The following is a 16,842-nucleotide window of genomic DNA, read 5'->3' as shown; positions in this document are numbered from 1 at the left end:
ATGGAGTAGCAGAAAGAAAACACAGAACTATCCTTGAAATAGCCAGAGCATTGAGGTTCCAGGCAGGCATCCCTCTTAGATTTTGGTGTGAATGTGTCAACACTGCTGTTTGGTGTGAATGTGTCAACACTGTTGTCTATCTACTGAACAGGCTGCCATCAAGAGTCATCAACTTCAAATCCCCATTGAGATGCTTTATTTGCATACTCCCTCTCTGAGTCATCTAAAAGTATTTGGTTGTCTCTACTATGCAGTTTTCCCTAAGTGCATGGATAAGTTTGCTTCTAAAGCCATCCCAGCAGTACTTCTGGGCTATTTTTTTTACACAAAAGGGATATAAACTATATGATCTCCAGAACAAGGCTCTCTTAGTAAGTAGAAATATTGTGTTCAAAGAAGATGTCTTTCCCTTCAAACATCTGAAGTCTACAGGTACACTTATATTTCCAGTTCTGGACCTGCTACCATCAGCTGAATCTACTGTAGATATGTCTCAAACTCTCACAAATAAGCCCAGCCTTATAAATGATTCAGCTGAGGGGGAGGTTTCATCATCTCCTCAGGTTTTTGAACAAGCTTATGCAAAAATCATCTCACATTCACCTGCAGATGTCAGTCCTTTACCTAAACATCCAACTCTATGGAGCTCAGAAGATCTAGCAGACCAAGCAAACCACCAGTGTGGCTGCAGGATTATGTCACTAAACCAGTGGGCAACTCTTGTGCATATCTTATTTCTTCCTATGTTACTTACATCTGAAACCACCCTATCAACACATGTTGGCTCTTCACTCAGCTGTATTTGAACCCAATGTGAGCACGTGATTTTTGCCTATGTGAAATACTCCTACACATTAAAGAAATGGATTTTTCCCAAATTGTTTGCAATTTTATAGGATTTTGTTAATTATTTGCATTTTTGTGCACGTCAATTCTATTAAAATCATGAAAAAAATGACAAAAATATCATGCATTGCATTTAGATTTCGTGTTCATATTTTAGGGTTAATTAGTTAATTAATTGCTTTATTAAAATAAAAATCACAAAAATATCATTCATTTACATTTTTAGCTTTAAATGCTAGAATAATATTTTTCTCTTCATTAATTTAGGATTAACTAGTTTTTGTAAATAATATAATTATATAATTAGCTTAATTTTGCAAATTAAATTAATTTAGGACTCAATTTAGGTTTTTAATTAATTAAAGAAAAAAATAACAAATAAAAGAAAATAGGAAAATGTTTGGTCTTGTTTATTCAAAATTGGGTCAATCCTTAATTTGGCCCCACTTAATTAACTAAAATACAACCAGCCCAATCCCCTAATATACTCGGTCCAGTCCCCTTAGTTCAAAACGATGCCATTTTCTTAGGTTTTAATCTCAGTCGTTGATCACCATGAATCTAACGGCTGGGAACTGATCGTTTGTTTTATATAATACTGTCTGAACTCAGACCCCCCCCCCCATAGAACCCCACTTATTTCGCTCTCCATCTCTAAACCCAACGAAACCCTAGCCGCCCCTTATCCCCTCGCCGGCTCCGCCTTTTACGCCGTCCGAAAATCGCCCTACAACGGCGGAGCTTCACCAAATCGCTCCAAATTCATACCCCGTAATCCTAATGCCTTCCCAAACACTATCCCACTATCCATTTCCCCAAAATCTCCACCCAAATCCATTAATTTTAGATCTGAAAATCAGACCCAAACCCTAGTTCACCCAAACATCGCCAAACTCACACCCTACAACCCCTTTCTTCCCCTCACCACTAGTCACCAAATATCTCCTGTCAAACACCCCTATAACTCCGCGAATTTTGGATCTAAGAACCCTAAGAACATTGGGTCATGCATGTCATTTCCTAGTCGTTCTTTTTTTATTCGATAGTGTTGAGATTCACCCCAAATGGTTGTTCTTGACAAGAACAACCATTTAGGGTCGATTTTAAGCGGTATCGAAGCCAAACGCGAGGTTCGTTTTGTTCTTCTCCGTGTCCTATTAGGTACTGCCCTCTCTTTGTTTTCTTGTTTGTTTTATCTTATGTTATTTTCTGTTTGTGCTAATTCACACCCATGAAAACAAAAGAAAACAAAAAATGTGTTGTTAGGGTTTTATTCATCTATGTATTCTCTTGTTTTTGTTAATTAAGCAGTAACATTAATTAAATTTCAATTTTTAGGGTAGATTCCTTATGCTGTCTATTCTTGCTTTTTCTTGTTCTTTTTCATTCTGGTGTTTAATTGCATTTTTTAGGTTGTTTAAGATATTTTGTGTTATTGTTATCAGTTTGATTTGAATGCTCCATGTCAGTTCATCCTTCATTGTTTGTCTCTTAGACTCAATTTGATTTGTATAACATTTTATTGTGGCTTGGGTAGATTGTCATTAGCCGTTTGAATTAGATTTCTGGTGTTTCAAATCAGAGATTCACCATGAAATTAGTTCATTCTAGGTTTATTTTTATTAAATGTTTAGATGTTCAAAATTCAGTCATTATCTAGTTTTGTTGTTTGATTTACATTGACATGTCCGTTTGTGTTTGCCATAATTTGTAAGTCATTAAGAACTTGTAGGAGTTAATTGAACAATAAAGAAATCTTAAGGGGCTTGTTAGAAGGGTGGGTAAGTATGAAATAGGATAAGACCATGTGGGAAGGTTCTAGAATAGGGGCAGCTGGCCTTATTTGGTTAGCACAAAATGCTGAAGCGAATGAGGGGCTGCCAGCTGTCCAAATTCTGTTAAAAGGATGTCTTGTGGCTGAAGGGAATAATTCCCTTATCCTTTTCAGCACATGGAACTCTTTAACTATATATAGAACCCTTCTTCACTGATTGGAAGAGATTTTTCAGACCCTAAAAAAGACTCAAAAGTTTTTTGCACTGTTGGATTGGGAGTGAGTTTATTTCCTTCTGATTTTTCTTTAGTAAGAATTTAGAAAACCTCTGCTGGATTTCTAGTTTTCTGGGTTGAATATGGACTAAATCGAAGTTGTGTATTGATGTTATTTGCTGCCATCCTCACACGTTTGCTTTGCTGAAATCCTTACTCCACTTTGCTTTGTTCTTGATATCCAGGTACTTCTTGGGACTACGTTGACCACTGAAGTGCAAGCATGCCTTTTCCTTTGAAATATGTATTCGTAATGTGAATTTTAATGGTTGAAATATTGAGTTTCAGTTCTTTTACATGTGTTTCTCCTGAGTTACCTAGCTTCTTGTTAATTTAGTTTTCCTTAGTTTTGTTTTAATTATTTTGGGATCTGTTTGATAGGCAATAGTTTATTGGGGGAAGTTCATGTATGAAGGTTTAAATTAGTTCATCTTTTCATGAACTGTTCAGAGTTTCAAGTTAGTAGACAACTCTTGTAGCTCATTTGTGTTAAAGAATGTTGACTCGGGTATCATGCATGTTCGAAAGGCACTGTCTGACTGCTGAACACACTCAGCTTAATTGTTTAATCTCAACATTGCTAGAGTACTTTGTATATGTAAACTAGAATGGTTAATGAGTAGTTTAAAATCCATGTCCATACTATTATTACTAATAGCATGTTAGTAAAGTAAAGTTTATAATTTGGGCGTTTATGTACCTTGATGTTCATAATTTCTGTATTGTTTTGCCATGGGTGAATTAGAGGGAGACGGGCCTCATTAGGGCCTTAATGTTGAAGCATTTGTGTATTTAAGTTCAAGTTAATTCATGAATAAGTTTAGGATTCAATCCTTTATTGTTAGTGTTAATGGTGGTAATGAATTAAGACTCATAAGGTTGATGCATTTGATTTTTTAGAATTCATGTGGTGTTTACTATATGGGACTAAGCCTCAGAGGACTTTAATACTGAAGGCTCTTCTTCAATAGAGGCGATTGGGCCTAAGCATATGAGGCAGTCTGCTTGGAACTGGGTTCAACGTGTGTTGTTCTTGTTTCCTTTCACTTTTTAGGCTCAATTCCGAGCCCTGTTATATTCAGCAATTTTAATTCGTTAAGTTCTTATGTTTGATATAATAGAAATGGTTTTTCTAATACTGGAGGTTTGACCATGGAAGGTTGGGCCTGGTACTTGGCCATTCAAAACTATTGTGGCCTCATATCTTTGTCCTCATCCCTGGGCTCGATTTCGAGCCCAGTTTTTCTTGTTTTCCTTTCGAAAGATATTTTAATGATATTGGGCCTACTGCTGGCCCAGAATTCTTTTAAATAATTAAATGTCCAGTATATTATACAACACATACTTATAATTAGTAGTTTTAGATTGAACTTTAATTTAGATTAAACCTGAGCATCCATAATTCACTTTAGTCGAGTACAAATCTTTTTTAATAAATAGAGGTGTGCCATTAATAAATGAATCTCAATCTATGGCCCTCATATTAATGCAAAAACTAGTAGGGAAAAGACTTGGAACATTCATAACTAGTGTAGAAAACACTTTGAACATTCGTAGTTTGCTTTAAGTGCATTTATAATAAAATTATCATAGCTACGGGTACGGTTCCCGTGACGTAGTTATGGTACATAATTTCCAAATTCGAGGGTACATTTATGTGACCCGGCCATAACAACTAATAATTTTAATAATTTAAACATGTTGTAAATCGTGGGTACAGTTCCCGTGACACGATTTGCAATGTTTACCAAACAAACAAGTGTACGACAACTGTAACTAGTTCCAGAATAATTCCATAAATAATTAAAAGCGGTCAAAGGTTTAAAATGCACAATAGGTATAAAATATGTAATTAATCAGATAATTAGGCCAAATATAATTGTTGAGTGACCGTGCTAAAACCACGGAACTCGGGAATCCCTAACACCTTCGCCCGGGTTAATAGAATTCCTTACCCGAATTTCTGTGTTCGCAGACCATAAATAAGAGTCAAACTTCCTCGATTCGGGATTTTAAACCAGTGACTTAAGACACCATAAATTATTCCAAGTGGCGACTCTGAATTTGAATAAATAATCCTATTTCGATTATTTTCACTTTAATTAGAAAAACTCCCTTGTACCCTTCTCGGGGTAGAAACAAGAGGTGTGACAACTCTGGCGCCTTTGCTAGGGATAGAACCCAGAATCTTTGGTTCAGGGTTCAAGAATTCGAACTTAGAATAATTGTTATATTTGGCTTTTATTTATTATCTGATTTTTATTACTTGCTTGGGCCTAATGTGCTAAATGCTGTTTTTACCGCTTTGATATTATTTAAATTGTATATAAACTGTTGTGAAACCCTTCTCTTCTAATCTTCTGGGAAGTGCACGCTGTCGTGACTTCTTTTCTGTTAGTGTCATACCTTAATTTAGAATGAGGTTCGGATAATTTACAAAGTCGGATAGCCTTTTGGTTCCCGGTACGTATCCCCCCTCGGCTCGAGTTGTCCAATCGGGTAAACCAGGTCTAGAACAATACACTCAGGTTTTAAACCTAGAAGAACACAGCCTCATGCCGGATCCCTAGTAGAAGCGCTTATTTGCATTATGTGCATTTGACTTTGGGGACTCAACACAGGGGTTGGGTCCGTCTAGGACAGGTATACCCGAAAATAAAAGACCAACCTGATGCATCTTTATATGCTACCTGTGCATTTATTTGTTTCGGCTTGCATGTTGACCGGTTTCTAGATTAGATAAGAAAAGATACAAAGAAAAACCAAGTTCAGAGTATGAGAGAAAATTTCATCCATTTCCCAAAATCTGGTATCCAAAATATCCCGAAACTCTGCCGAATTTTTTGAAAAAAAAAACAAAAAGGAGAAAAGCTATTTCAAAGTGTTTGTATTTTTACCGTCAAAAATGAGCGAACTACACGGGTTTGATTCTCACCGGATGTGAGATACGTAGGCAACCCTTATCGGGTCCAGCCCCGCTTTTGAAATTTTTTTAAAAATATGAAGTGTCCTCATTCTTGTCGTAAATAAGTGAGTGATGCCGTTTTTGTCTAAATAGCTGAATGTCCCAACGAGACGTCGGAAGGCTATTTTTGCAAAAATAGCCACCGACAGTTTCTTTGTCAATTTTGGCCATTTAGCAAACACAACCCTAAAAACTTCCATTTCGAAGTGCTGAAGGGCCATATTCGCAAAATAGCCTTGATTTATTTGATTTTTGCAAAATAAACCTTTTATCTGTTTTCAAATAAGGTTCACTTTATCTTTAAACCAATCACCTTAATCTAAATGTGCAGAATGAACACGAGTCAAAATTTACCAGTGAAGGTTATGACCAAGATTCCATTGGAGCTACACATGTGGTGGGAAGATTTGGGTAAGCAAGGATGAGACATGGTCAGCTATTACTTGGGGGCGCTCACCGGATTATTAAAGATCAGGCCTAGGGGATATATAATAAAAGTACTGGTGACATTTTGGGATCCAGCTCACAACGTTCTGCATTTTTCGTACTTCGAACTCACGCCTACATTGGAGGAGATAACAGGTTATGCTGGGAGTACCGAGGGTATGAGACATAAATACCTGGTCGCTTCAAGGGCTGTCATCCCACACAAGTTTCTAGATTTGATAAAAATAAGCAGACAGGTCCAGTATGCAGATTTGGCGGATGGGTTTTCCACTCTATACTTCATATGCCAGCAGTACGGGCATATAAGGGGATTTAATAACCTGGAAAGCAGAATCTGTAGTAAAGGGAACCGACCAAAATGGGAAGAGTATAGATGTTTCGCTTTCATGGTAGCATTCTTGGGTCTTCTAGTGTTTCCCAGGAAGGATGGGAATATTGATCTACGGGTAGCCGGAATCGTCAATACTTTGATTGTCTATGCCAAGAGCACCCTTGCACTTATGATAGTGTCTGAAATATTCCGAGCTCTCACAGCTTGCAAAGCCGGAGTAGATTTTTTGGAAGGATGCAATTTATTGCTACAAATGTGTATGATTGAGCATTTGTGTCACCGTCCTCGATACATGAATTACGAATCTACAGGGAAAAGTTGCATAGAGGAACTCGGTACAAGGGTCAGTGGGTTCGAGATGCTAGAAGGGGTCAAGGATTGGATATCCCGTCTTTATTCTGTAACTGCGGACCAAATAAAATGGACGTTAGGTTGGCTTCCTGTTAATGAGATTATATACATGCCTGCCACCGGTCTGCACTTCCTCCTAATGGGTCTCAGAAGTATCCAACCTTATGCCCCATACCGGGTTTTGAGACAGCTAGGAAGATGTCAAATAATTCCTAAGGACGAAGACCTTAGCATTCATGCAGTTGAGATCCGCTCTGATGGCCAATTTCATGAAGCAGTGGTTCGCCAGATCTGGAGTGAGTGCCAATACTTGACGGCGATCACCTGAGTACGTGATTTATCCAAGGGTGAAGTCTTGCCCGATTACCTTGCTTGGTATAGAAGGAGTGTTGAGTTTGGAAGACCAGCTAAAAGACCCCATCTCCAAGAATTTGTTGAAGTATCACAGGAACAATGGGATTGGCTGACCAAAGAAAATGAATACAGGGCTACCATAAGCAAGTTAGAGATCTTAAATTTGAAAATGGGTTGCAAGCTGCTGTGGATGAGGGTGAAAAGAAAAGGTTAGCCCAAGAAAATGAAGCCCTCCGAGCCCAAATCCAGAAGATGAAAATAGCAGCTGAGAACCCTGCCAGAAGTGGAAAAGATGAGAAACTTATAAACAGCCTTAGGCTGAAAGTATGTGACTATAGGGCTGATTTGGAAAAGACTAAGGGGGAACTAGCAAAGGCCTGGGCGAAGTTGGCTAAGAATGCGGAGGAACGGGCAAGTTTAGTTCAACAGTTGAAGGAAAAATACGACAAAGGAATCATGGGTTTAGAGAAAAAGATCAATACCTTTGAGAGCGAAATGACCAAGCAAGCAAAGAACTTCAAAGCAGAAAGAGAACATTGTTATGCCTTGATGTTGCAACTAGAAGAGGACCTGCAACAGTTGCAAGAGCAAAATCATACGGCCACACAAGTTTTGGAGGCCAGATCTCAACAAATTGGTCGTTTGCTACAAAAGAAGGGCATCATCAGTGAGAGAATTAGAAGAATTGCTGACTATATTGTGATGAAGTGAAATGAATGCGAGGACATGACCAGGTCCATGTTCTTCACTGCAGTTATGATTTTTGTCCGTCAGATAATGGACGACCTATATCGCCTCCAAGAAGATATGGCACGTAGGCCCGCGGCGAGACCGACTGATGTTTCGCGGGCCCCTGGAGCAGTAGTTGAGGCACTTATGTATTTCTGATTTTATTTTTCGAGTCTGTATTTTCAGTTTCTTTTAGAGTCTGTTTTTCCACTATGAGTCTTGTTTGGTTTTTGTTTGTGTTTAAGTATGTCTGATGGAGTCGTTGTAATATAGGAAAATCAGAATGTTTTTATTTTATGAAAATTTGAAAACCCAAAAATATTTCTTTCTTTTATTTTGCATTTATCCCCTGAACTACGTAATGATTTGATTCATGCGGCATCACGATACGTAGACAATCCCCATAGGATTCGATCATAACCATAAAATGAAAAAAGAAAAATAGAAAATAAAAAGAAAAAGAAATTGAGTGAAAATAAAGAATGGCAAAACGAGAGAACAAAAGCGAGTGCAAAAAATAAAAGGGGAGCGATAAGAACCAAGTGGGAAAGGTCAATAGTGTCTAAAGAAGGGCAAGAGTGAAAAGAAAAGAAAAAGAGAGAAGAGAAAGTGCAAAGTGAAAGAGTTAGTTAAAAGTCGGGATGAAACATGCAACCGTTCAAATACATAGTAGAAACTTTTAATTGCTCAGGTGCATTGCATCCCAAACGTGTGGTTGCCTATCTGTTAAAATCTTGAACACTAACAAGTTTGCTATTGTCATTGAGCACAAGAAGGTGGTTAGTTTGTTCGGTATTCTAGCAACCCACCCATACAATACCAGGTCTAAACACAAGGTAATCATAGCTGGCAAAGAATTGGACGCGAGTATTATTGACCCGCCAAGAGAGGAGGAGGAATCTGAACCTGGTCTGAAAGAGGAGTAACATAAGCTGAAACACCAAATGGCCGAAATGTACCAGGTATGGATGAAAGGGCATCCCCCATCATCATACCCCGCTAACCCTGCTTTCGTCCCACCACTGGCTCAATCTCAAGAGCCCCCCCCATTGTTGATCTATCTCCACATCACGCACCAAGATTCACCCCTTACCACCACTATCATGGCACCACTTCCCAAACCATCCAAGTTCCACCAGCCAAAGCAACCACATACCACCCTCCGCCAGCTACCCCTGTCTTTGTAGCACCTCCACCAGCTACACTCCATCGATCTTCCAGTGAGCCGATATTCCAAGCCCAAGAGAACCAGTACTATGCCCCAGAGACCACCTTTAAGGTCCCAGATCACTACTCCTACACTCCCCGCTTCGAACTTCCTGTCGATACTGAGAAGCCACCCAAAAACATAGAGCAAGAGGAGATATTTAGGAAGGTAAAGAGCTTGGAGCAGTCGCTGAGAAATATGCAAGGGTTAGGAGGCGAAGTGAGTGCGGTTTATAAGGATCTGTGCTTGTTTTCTGATGTCGAGCTACTTGTCGGATTCAAAATGTCTGAGTTTGACTTGTATGATGGGCACGAAGACCCCGTGGCCCACTTGAGAGGATTTTGCAGCAAAATGAGCGGAGTCAGTGGGAAATATAAACTGTTGATATCATATTTTAGCCAAAGTCTGAGTGGTGCAGCATTGGAGTGGTACACCCGCCAGGACAATAGTTGGTGGTACACTTAGGATGATCTGGCCCATGATTTCGCTCGGCATTTCTAGTACAACGTAGAGATTTTTCCAGATCGCTTGTCTTTGACTAAGATAGAGAAAAAACCCAGTGAGAGTTTCAGGGAGTATGGTTTCCGATGGAGAGAATAGGTGGCACGAGTCAACCCTCCAATGGAGGAAGATGAAATGGTAGAATACTTTCTCCAGGACTTGGAGCCTACTTACTTTGGTCATTTGATCTCGGCCATAGGTAAGTCTTTCAATGAAGTGGTAAAAATGGGAGGAATGGTAGAGGAAGGACTCAAATCAATCAAGATCATGAGTTACTCTGACATCAAAGCAACTACACAAGCAATCCAAAATGGCACCGGGGGTGTGTTAGGGAAAAAGAAGAAAGAAGATGTTGCTATGGTCATCTCGGGATCGTGGCATGGCCCAAGGGGCTCCCCTCATCATTACACCCAGCCTCGACCCCAGCCTCAAACCTACACCCAAACTCCATATAATCTACCCCAATACTACTTCCCACCACCAGAGCCTCAATATTCAATCAGGCCACCCCAATACCATGTTCATCACGCACAGTCATATGCTCAACCCCCTCCTTACCCGCAATAGCGTGCCCCAACTCCACAAAAACCTTACCCACCTCCACAAACATACCAAAACCCTACTGGTCCCAGCTTTTGACCCAGGCTGGAGTACAAAAAGGAAAGGCAGCAGTGGAAACAAACTTTCACTCTGCTTGGAGAGTCTTACGCCAATATGTTCCAGAGGTTAAGGTAATTGGACGTTCTAAGGACGATTGAGTCGAAATTACCAAATCCCCCTCCTAAAAACCTAGATTATTCTCTCAGATGTGCATATTGTTCTGATGCTCCGGGGCACGACACAGAAAAGTATTGGCATTTGAAGAGTGCCATCCAGGAGCTTATTGATACAAACCAAATTGTGGTCCAGAGCCCAGAAGCACCCAATATCAATCAAAATCCATTGCTAGCCCATGCCGAAACGCACATGATAGATAAAGTGCATAAGGATGGGGAGCCCAAGAAGCCTTCAAAGACTGTTATGATGATCCGTGCCGGTGAAAGTAAGCTAGTCAAAACTCCAATTGTTACAAAGGCAATATCTTTGATAACCGAAGGGCTGACAGATAAGCTAAGCACGCCCAATGATAAGCCGCCTGTATCAGTCACGAAGGGGTTCCCAGATGATGTTGAAACGAAGCAAGGAAAGCTGAAAGTGGTCGTGCGGGGGGTAGCAAGTAAGCCGGTCATTATTGTGGAAAGGGCTCGCATTGCCCCTATTATTATTAAACCTATGACCCAGCTGCCGATAGATAACACCAAGGTTGTTCCATGGAATTACAAGCGAGCGATAGTAACTTATAAACGGAAAGAAGTGGAAGAAGAAGTTAATGAAACCTAGGGTTTGACTCGTTCCGGTAGATGCTTTGCCCCAGAGGAATTAAGAAAAGCTAAGCCGCTGAAAGATAGTCTAATTCTAGTGAAGAAACCAGTCACCGAAGAGGAGGTGGAAGAATTTTTGAAAAAAATGAAGGTGCAGGATTACTCCATAGTAGAATAATTGAGAAAAACTCCCGCTCAGATTTCTCTTCTATCATTTTAGATACATTCAGACGAGCACAGCTGGGCCCTTATGAAGATTCTGAATGAAGCTAATGTCTCTTACAAGATCACGGTGGACCATTTGGAGAAGATTGCCAACAAGATATTTGAGGCAAACAGGATCACCTTCTCGGATGATGAGCTGCCTCTAGAGGGTACGGAACACAATCAGGCCATTTATCTCACAATGATATGCAAAGATTCTGTGGTTACAAGGGTGTTAGCTGACAATGGTTCCAATGCAAGCATTTGCCCTCTCTCCACCCTACACAAGTTGAAAATTGATGCTGAGAGGATCCACAAGAACAGTATATGTGTCTGAGTTTTTGACGGAGGGGGAAACGATTCTGTTGGCGACATCATGCTCGAACTGACAATAGGACCAGTTGAATTTACCATGGAGTTCCAGGTACTGGATGTGGCCATCTCTTACAATTTGCTATTGGGTAGGCCCTACATACATGTTTCCAAAGCACTCCCATCTTCTTTGCACCAGATGGTAAAGTTTGAGTGGGACATATATAGGAAATCATTGTGCTTGGTGATGAGAACTTATGTGCTTACAATGATACATCCATCCCGTTTATTGAGGCTGAAGATGATAGGGGGCCTTGAGTGTACCAAGTTTCTGAAACAGTGTTAGTTGAGAAGGTTCCGGAAGAGGAATATATTCCAGGTCCAAATCTAGCTTCTGCGACTGTCATGGTAGCAAATGAAATATTGAAGAATGGTTTTGTGCCGGGCAAGGGTTTGGGCGCATCTTTGCAAGGTATCGTGTAGCTAGTGTCTTTATGTGATAATCTGGTTACATTTGGTCTGGGGTTCAAGCCTATAGGGGATGATGTGAAGAAGGATAAAAAGTTAAAAAAGAAGGCATGGTCACTCCCTAAGCCTATCCTACGCCTCTCCAGGTCTTTCGTCAAGTCAGGGGTAGTGAAGCGTCCGGTGTCAACAGTTCTAAAGCCTATGGTTGACTTTGATGAAGAGTTTATTGAAAGGTTCCAAAGTCTATTTGAAGTGAACATGGTAGAAATTGGGGAAGGTTCCAGCAAAGCAGACGTGCAGTTTATTGGGCCAAAAGTGAAGCTTAACAATTGGAATGCTACTCATCTCCCCACTCGGAAGGAGTTTTGGTAGTTTGCTTTGTTTTCCTTTCTGTTATCTGGATTATTCTAGGGTTGCAATCCAGATATTCATTTTTCGCTTGTTTTGATGTACAAACCCTTCTATACTTTATTTTTAATGAAATGCAATTTCCCTTTTTCCATTACTCCTGATACTGTCATTTTTTGTCTTTCTTTGTACAGTTTTTTATGCTGGTTTCAATGACATGACATGCATGAGAAATCTTTGGCCAAGTCTTAAAAGCCAATCTAACTCTGAAATAATAATCCACGAAATAAAGTGTGATGATGTAACAGAATATGATGAAGAGGAGGCATTTGAGGAAATTAGTAAAGAACTAAATCATATTGAAGAGAAACCCAGGCCTAATTTGAATGAAACTAAAGCAATCAATTTAGGAGATCCAGATAATATCAGGGAAACCAAGATAAGTGTACATTTGGAAACACAAATCAAGGAAGAAATAATCAAAGCATTGTTTGAATATAAAGATATTTTTGCATGGTCATATGACGACATGCCAGGTTTGAGTACTGACTTGGTAGTTCACAAATTGCCAACTGATCTGGCATTCCCTCCCGTCAAGCAGAAGTTAAGGAAGTTCAAAACTTACATGAGTGTGAAGATCAAAGAAGAAATCACAAAACAGTTGGATGCAAAGGTCATTTGAGTCACGCAATAACCCACTTGGTTAGCTAATGTTGTGTCAATACCAAAGAAGGATGGTAAGACTAGGGTGTGTATTGATTACTGCGATCTCAACAAAGCAAGTCCAAATGATAATTTTCCATTACCAAATATCCACATTTTGATTGACAATTGTGCCAAGCATGAGATCGGGTCTTTTGTGGATTGCTATGCGGGGTACCACCAGATCTTGATGGATGATGAAGATGCAGAAAAGATAGTGTTCATCACGCCATGGGGAACATATTGCTACCGGGTAATGCCATTTGGTTTGAAAAACAGTGGGGCAACTTACATGAGGGAAATGACTACAGTATTTCATGACAGATACACAAGGAAATTAAGGTTTATGTAGACAATATGATCATAAAGTCAAAGCAGCAGTCTGACCATGTCGGAGACTTGAGGAAGTTTGTGCATTTGGTGTTCCGTCTGGAAAACTGTTGGGGTTTATAGTCAGTTGGCGAGGCATCAAGTTGGATCCGTCAAAGATCAAAGCTATCCAAGAATTACCACCGCCAATGAATAAGACTGAGGTGATGAGTTTACTCAGGCGTTTAAACTACATCAGCAGATTTATTGCTCAAATCACGACAACCTGTGAGCCCATCTTTAAGTTGCTGAAAATGGATGCTGCGGTCAAATGGACTGATGAGTGCCATGAGGCATTTGATAAGATCAAGGGGTACTTGTCAAACCCACATGTGTTGATCCCGTCGGAACACGGGAGACCTTTAATTTTCTAGTTGACAGTCTTGGACAATTCATTCGGTTATGTGTTAGGTCAATATGACATCACTAGTAGGAAGGAGCAAGCCATCTATTATCTCAGCAAGAAGTTTACATCCTATGAGGTTAAGTATACTCCCCTTGAAATGACATGTTGTGCCCTGACTTGGGTGGCACAAAAGTTGAAGCATTATCTGTCGTCCTACACTACTTACCTCATTTCTCATCTAGATCCTTTAAAGTATATCTTTCAGAAGCCTATGCCCACAGGAAGACTTGCAAAGTGGCAGATTTTGCTCACAGAGTTTGACATCATCTACGTGACTCGAACCGCGATGAAAGCCCAAGCATTGGCCGATCATTTGGCCGAGAACTCGGTGGATAAAGAGTATGAGCCATTGAGGACTTATTTTCCTAATGAAGAGGTGATGCATATTGATAAGGTGGAGCAGGAGGAAAAGCTAGGTTGGAAACTTTTCTTCGATGGAGCCGCTAATATGAAAGGTGTCGGAATAAGGGTTGTGCTCATTTCTGAAATAGGGCACCACTACCCTGTTACAGCCCAACTGCGTTTTTATTGTACCAACAACATGGCTGAGTACGAGGCATGCATTCTGGGTTTGAGTTTAGCTGTAGATATAGGAGTCCAGGAAGTCTTGGTCTTGGAAGATTCGGATCTTTTGGTGCACTAGATTCAGGGAGAATGGGAGACTCGGGATTTAAAGCTTATATCGTATCGATAATTTTTGCATGATTTTTGTACGGTTCAGATTAGTAGAGTTCAGGCATATACCTAGGATCCATAATGAGGTTGTCGATGCTTTGGCTACCTTGGCGTCGATGTTACACCATCCGAATAAGGCTTATGTTGACCCTTTGCATATTCAAGTTCGTGATCAGCATGCCTACTATAATATGGTTGAGGAGGAACTTGATGGTTAATCGTGGTTCCATGATATCCAGGAATACATCAAGATGGGGGTGTATCCGGTACAGGCCACATGCGATCAAAAGAGAACAATTCGACGTTTGGCTAGTGGATTTTTCTTGAGCGGGGGAATTTTGTACAAGAGAACTCCAGATCTTGGACTGCTGAGGTGCATAAATGCTAAACAAGCCACGACTATCATGACCAAAGTGCATTCCGGAGTTTGCGAGCCACATATGAGTGGGTATGTTTTGGCAAAGAAAATTCTTCTAGCAGGGTATTATTGGCTCACCATGGAATGAGATTGCATTAGCTTTGTGCGCAAGTGTCATCAATGCCAGGTACACGGTGATTTGATTCATTCTCCGCCATCCAAGTTGCATACAATGTCTGCACCTTGCCCCTTTGTTGCTTGGGGCGTGGATGTCATTGGACCAATTGAACCAGCGCCATCAAATGGGCACAGGTTTATCCTGATGGATATCGACTATTTCACTAAGTGGGTTGAAGCTATGACTTTCAAATTTGTGACCAAGAAGACAGTGGTTGATTTTGTTCATTCAAACCTCATTTGCCGGTTCGGAATCCCGAAGGTAATCATCACGGACAATGTTGTTAATCTTAACAACCATTTGATGAAAGAAGTATGCCAACAGTTCAAGATTATGCATCGAAATTCCACTCCATATCGCCCCAAGGCAAATGGAGCTGTTGAGGCGGCTAACAAGAACATAAAGAAGATACTTTGAAAGATGGTGCAATGTTCTAGGCAATAGCATGAAAAGTTGCCTTTTGCTTTGCTGGGTTACCACACTACTGTTCGCACTTCAGTAGGTGCAACTCCTTATTTGTTGGTATATGGTATTGAAGCAGTTTTACCTGCGGAAGTTGAAATTCCATCCCTTCGGATTGTTGCTGAAGCTGAAATTGATGACGATGAGTGGGTCAAAACCCATTTGGAGCAGTTAAGTCTGATCGATGAGAAAACATTGGCGGCAGAATGTCATGGTCAATTGTATCAAAAGAGAATAGCAAGAGCACATAATAAAAAGGTGCATCTCCGGAAATTTGAAGTGGGTCAACAAGTATTGAAACGCATCCTTCCACATCAGGCTGAAGCTAAAGGCAAGTTTGCCCCAAATTAGCAGGGGTCGTTCGTTGTAACAAAAGTGTTGTCCTATGGTTCTTTGTATTTAACGGATATAGAAGGCAAATGTGTAGATATGGCTATCAATTCTGATGCAGTCAAAAGATATTATGTATGATTTCTTTGGTTTGTCTAATTGTGTTATTTGTAATTGGCATGTTTTGAAGATTGGAATGACGAAGACATTTTATTCTGCTATCTAAACACATTATCCTTTGTTACCCCTTTTAAGCCTTATCTATTTTCTTTCATACCCCTCTTTTGGAATCAGAAGCAGAGTTTAGAAATACAGATATAGAAAATATAATTAAAAAAAAGAGAAAAGAGGAAAAAGAGAAAAATGGAACAAAAAAAGTAAAGCAAAAGAAAGAAAATAAAAAGAAAAGAAAAAGAGAAAAGTAACAAAAACAAAGCAATTCCTATGTCCCGAACTACGTTCGACCTGATTCCTTTTAAGGATACGTAGGCAGCCTCACGATTCGGTCCCATCAAAATAAATTCAAATTCCCCAGGCAAAGAAATTGGGGCAGAAGTAGTGGTTTTGTAAAAGATCTGATTCCAAAAGTTGTAATTTTGAACCCTTTCATTTTAAGCTGTTTTGAGTCTTTATGATATTCTTTCTTTCTAACCCTATCCAAAAGCCTACATTACGGTCCAAAGAAAGACCTTCCGATCAATCTTTGAGGAATACCAAGTCAAGCGAGATAGAGGTATGATTCACATCATGGGCAACACTCCGTTCTACACGAGTAAAAATTAATAAATGAGAGAGTCTTATTGGTGAAAACCCTCACGGGCACCGTAAGGCAATGGAAAGCTGAGAGAAAACTAAAATGAGAGAGTCTTATTGGTGAAAACCCTCGCGG

The 16,842-nt window shown here is 40.0% G+C and overlaps 1 protein-coding gene across 1 annotated transcript; it reads left to right on the top strand.

Annotated features, from left to right (window-relative positions):
• Positions 1-14,741: 14,741 nt before the first annotated feature.
• On the top strand, positions 14,742-15,974 carry LOC138869192 (uncharacterized). The gene is made up of 2 exons (XM_070146790.1): positions 14,742-14,838; positions 15,664-15,974. Exons 1-2 carry the CDS (start codon positions 14,742-14,744, stop codon positions 15,972-15,974), a joined length of 408 nt encoding a protein of 135 aa, XP_070002891.1.
• The last annotated feature ends 868 nt before the right edge of the window (positions 15,975-16,842 follow it).

The sequence above is a fragment of the Nicotiana sylvestris genome, chromosome 5 (genome assembly GCF_000393655.2).
Source record: "Nicotiana sylvestris chromosome 5, ASM39365v2, whole genome shotgun sequence".
In the NCBI taxonomy this organism is placed as follows: Eukaryota; Viridiplantae; Streptophyta; class Magnoliopsida; order Solanales; family Solanaceae; genus Nicotiana; species Nicotiana sylvestris.
Note: the sequence above shows the minus strand (reverse complement) of the source record. Positions and strands in the feature narration are given on the sequence as shown.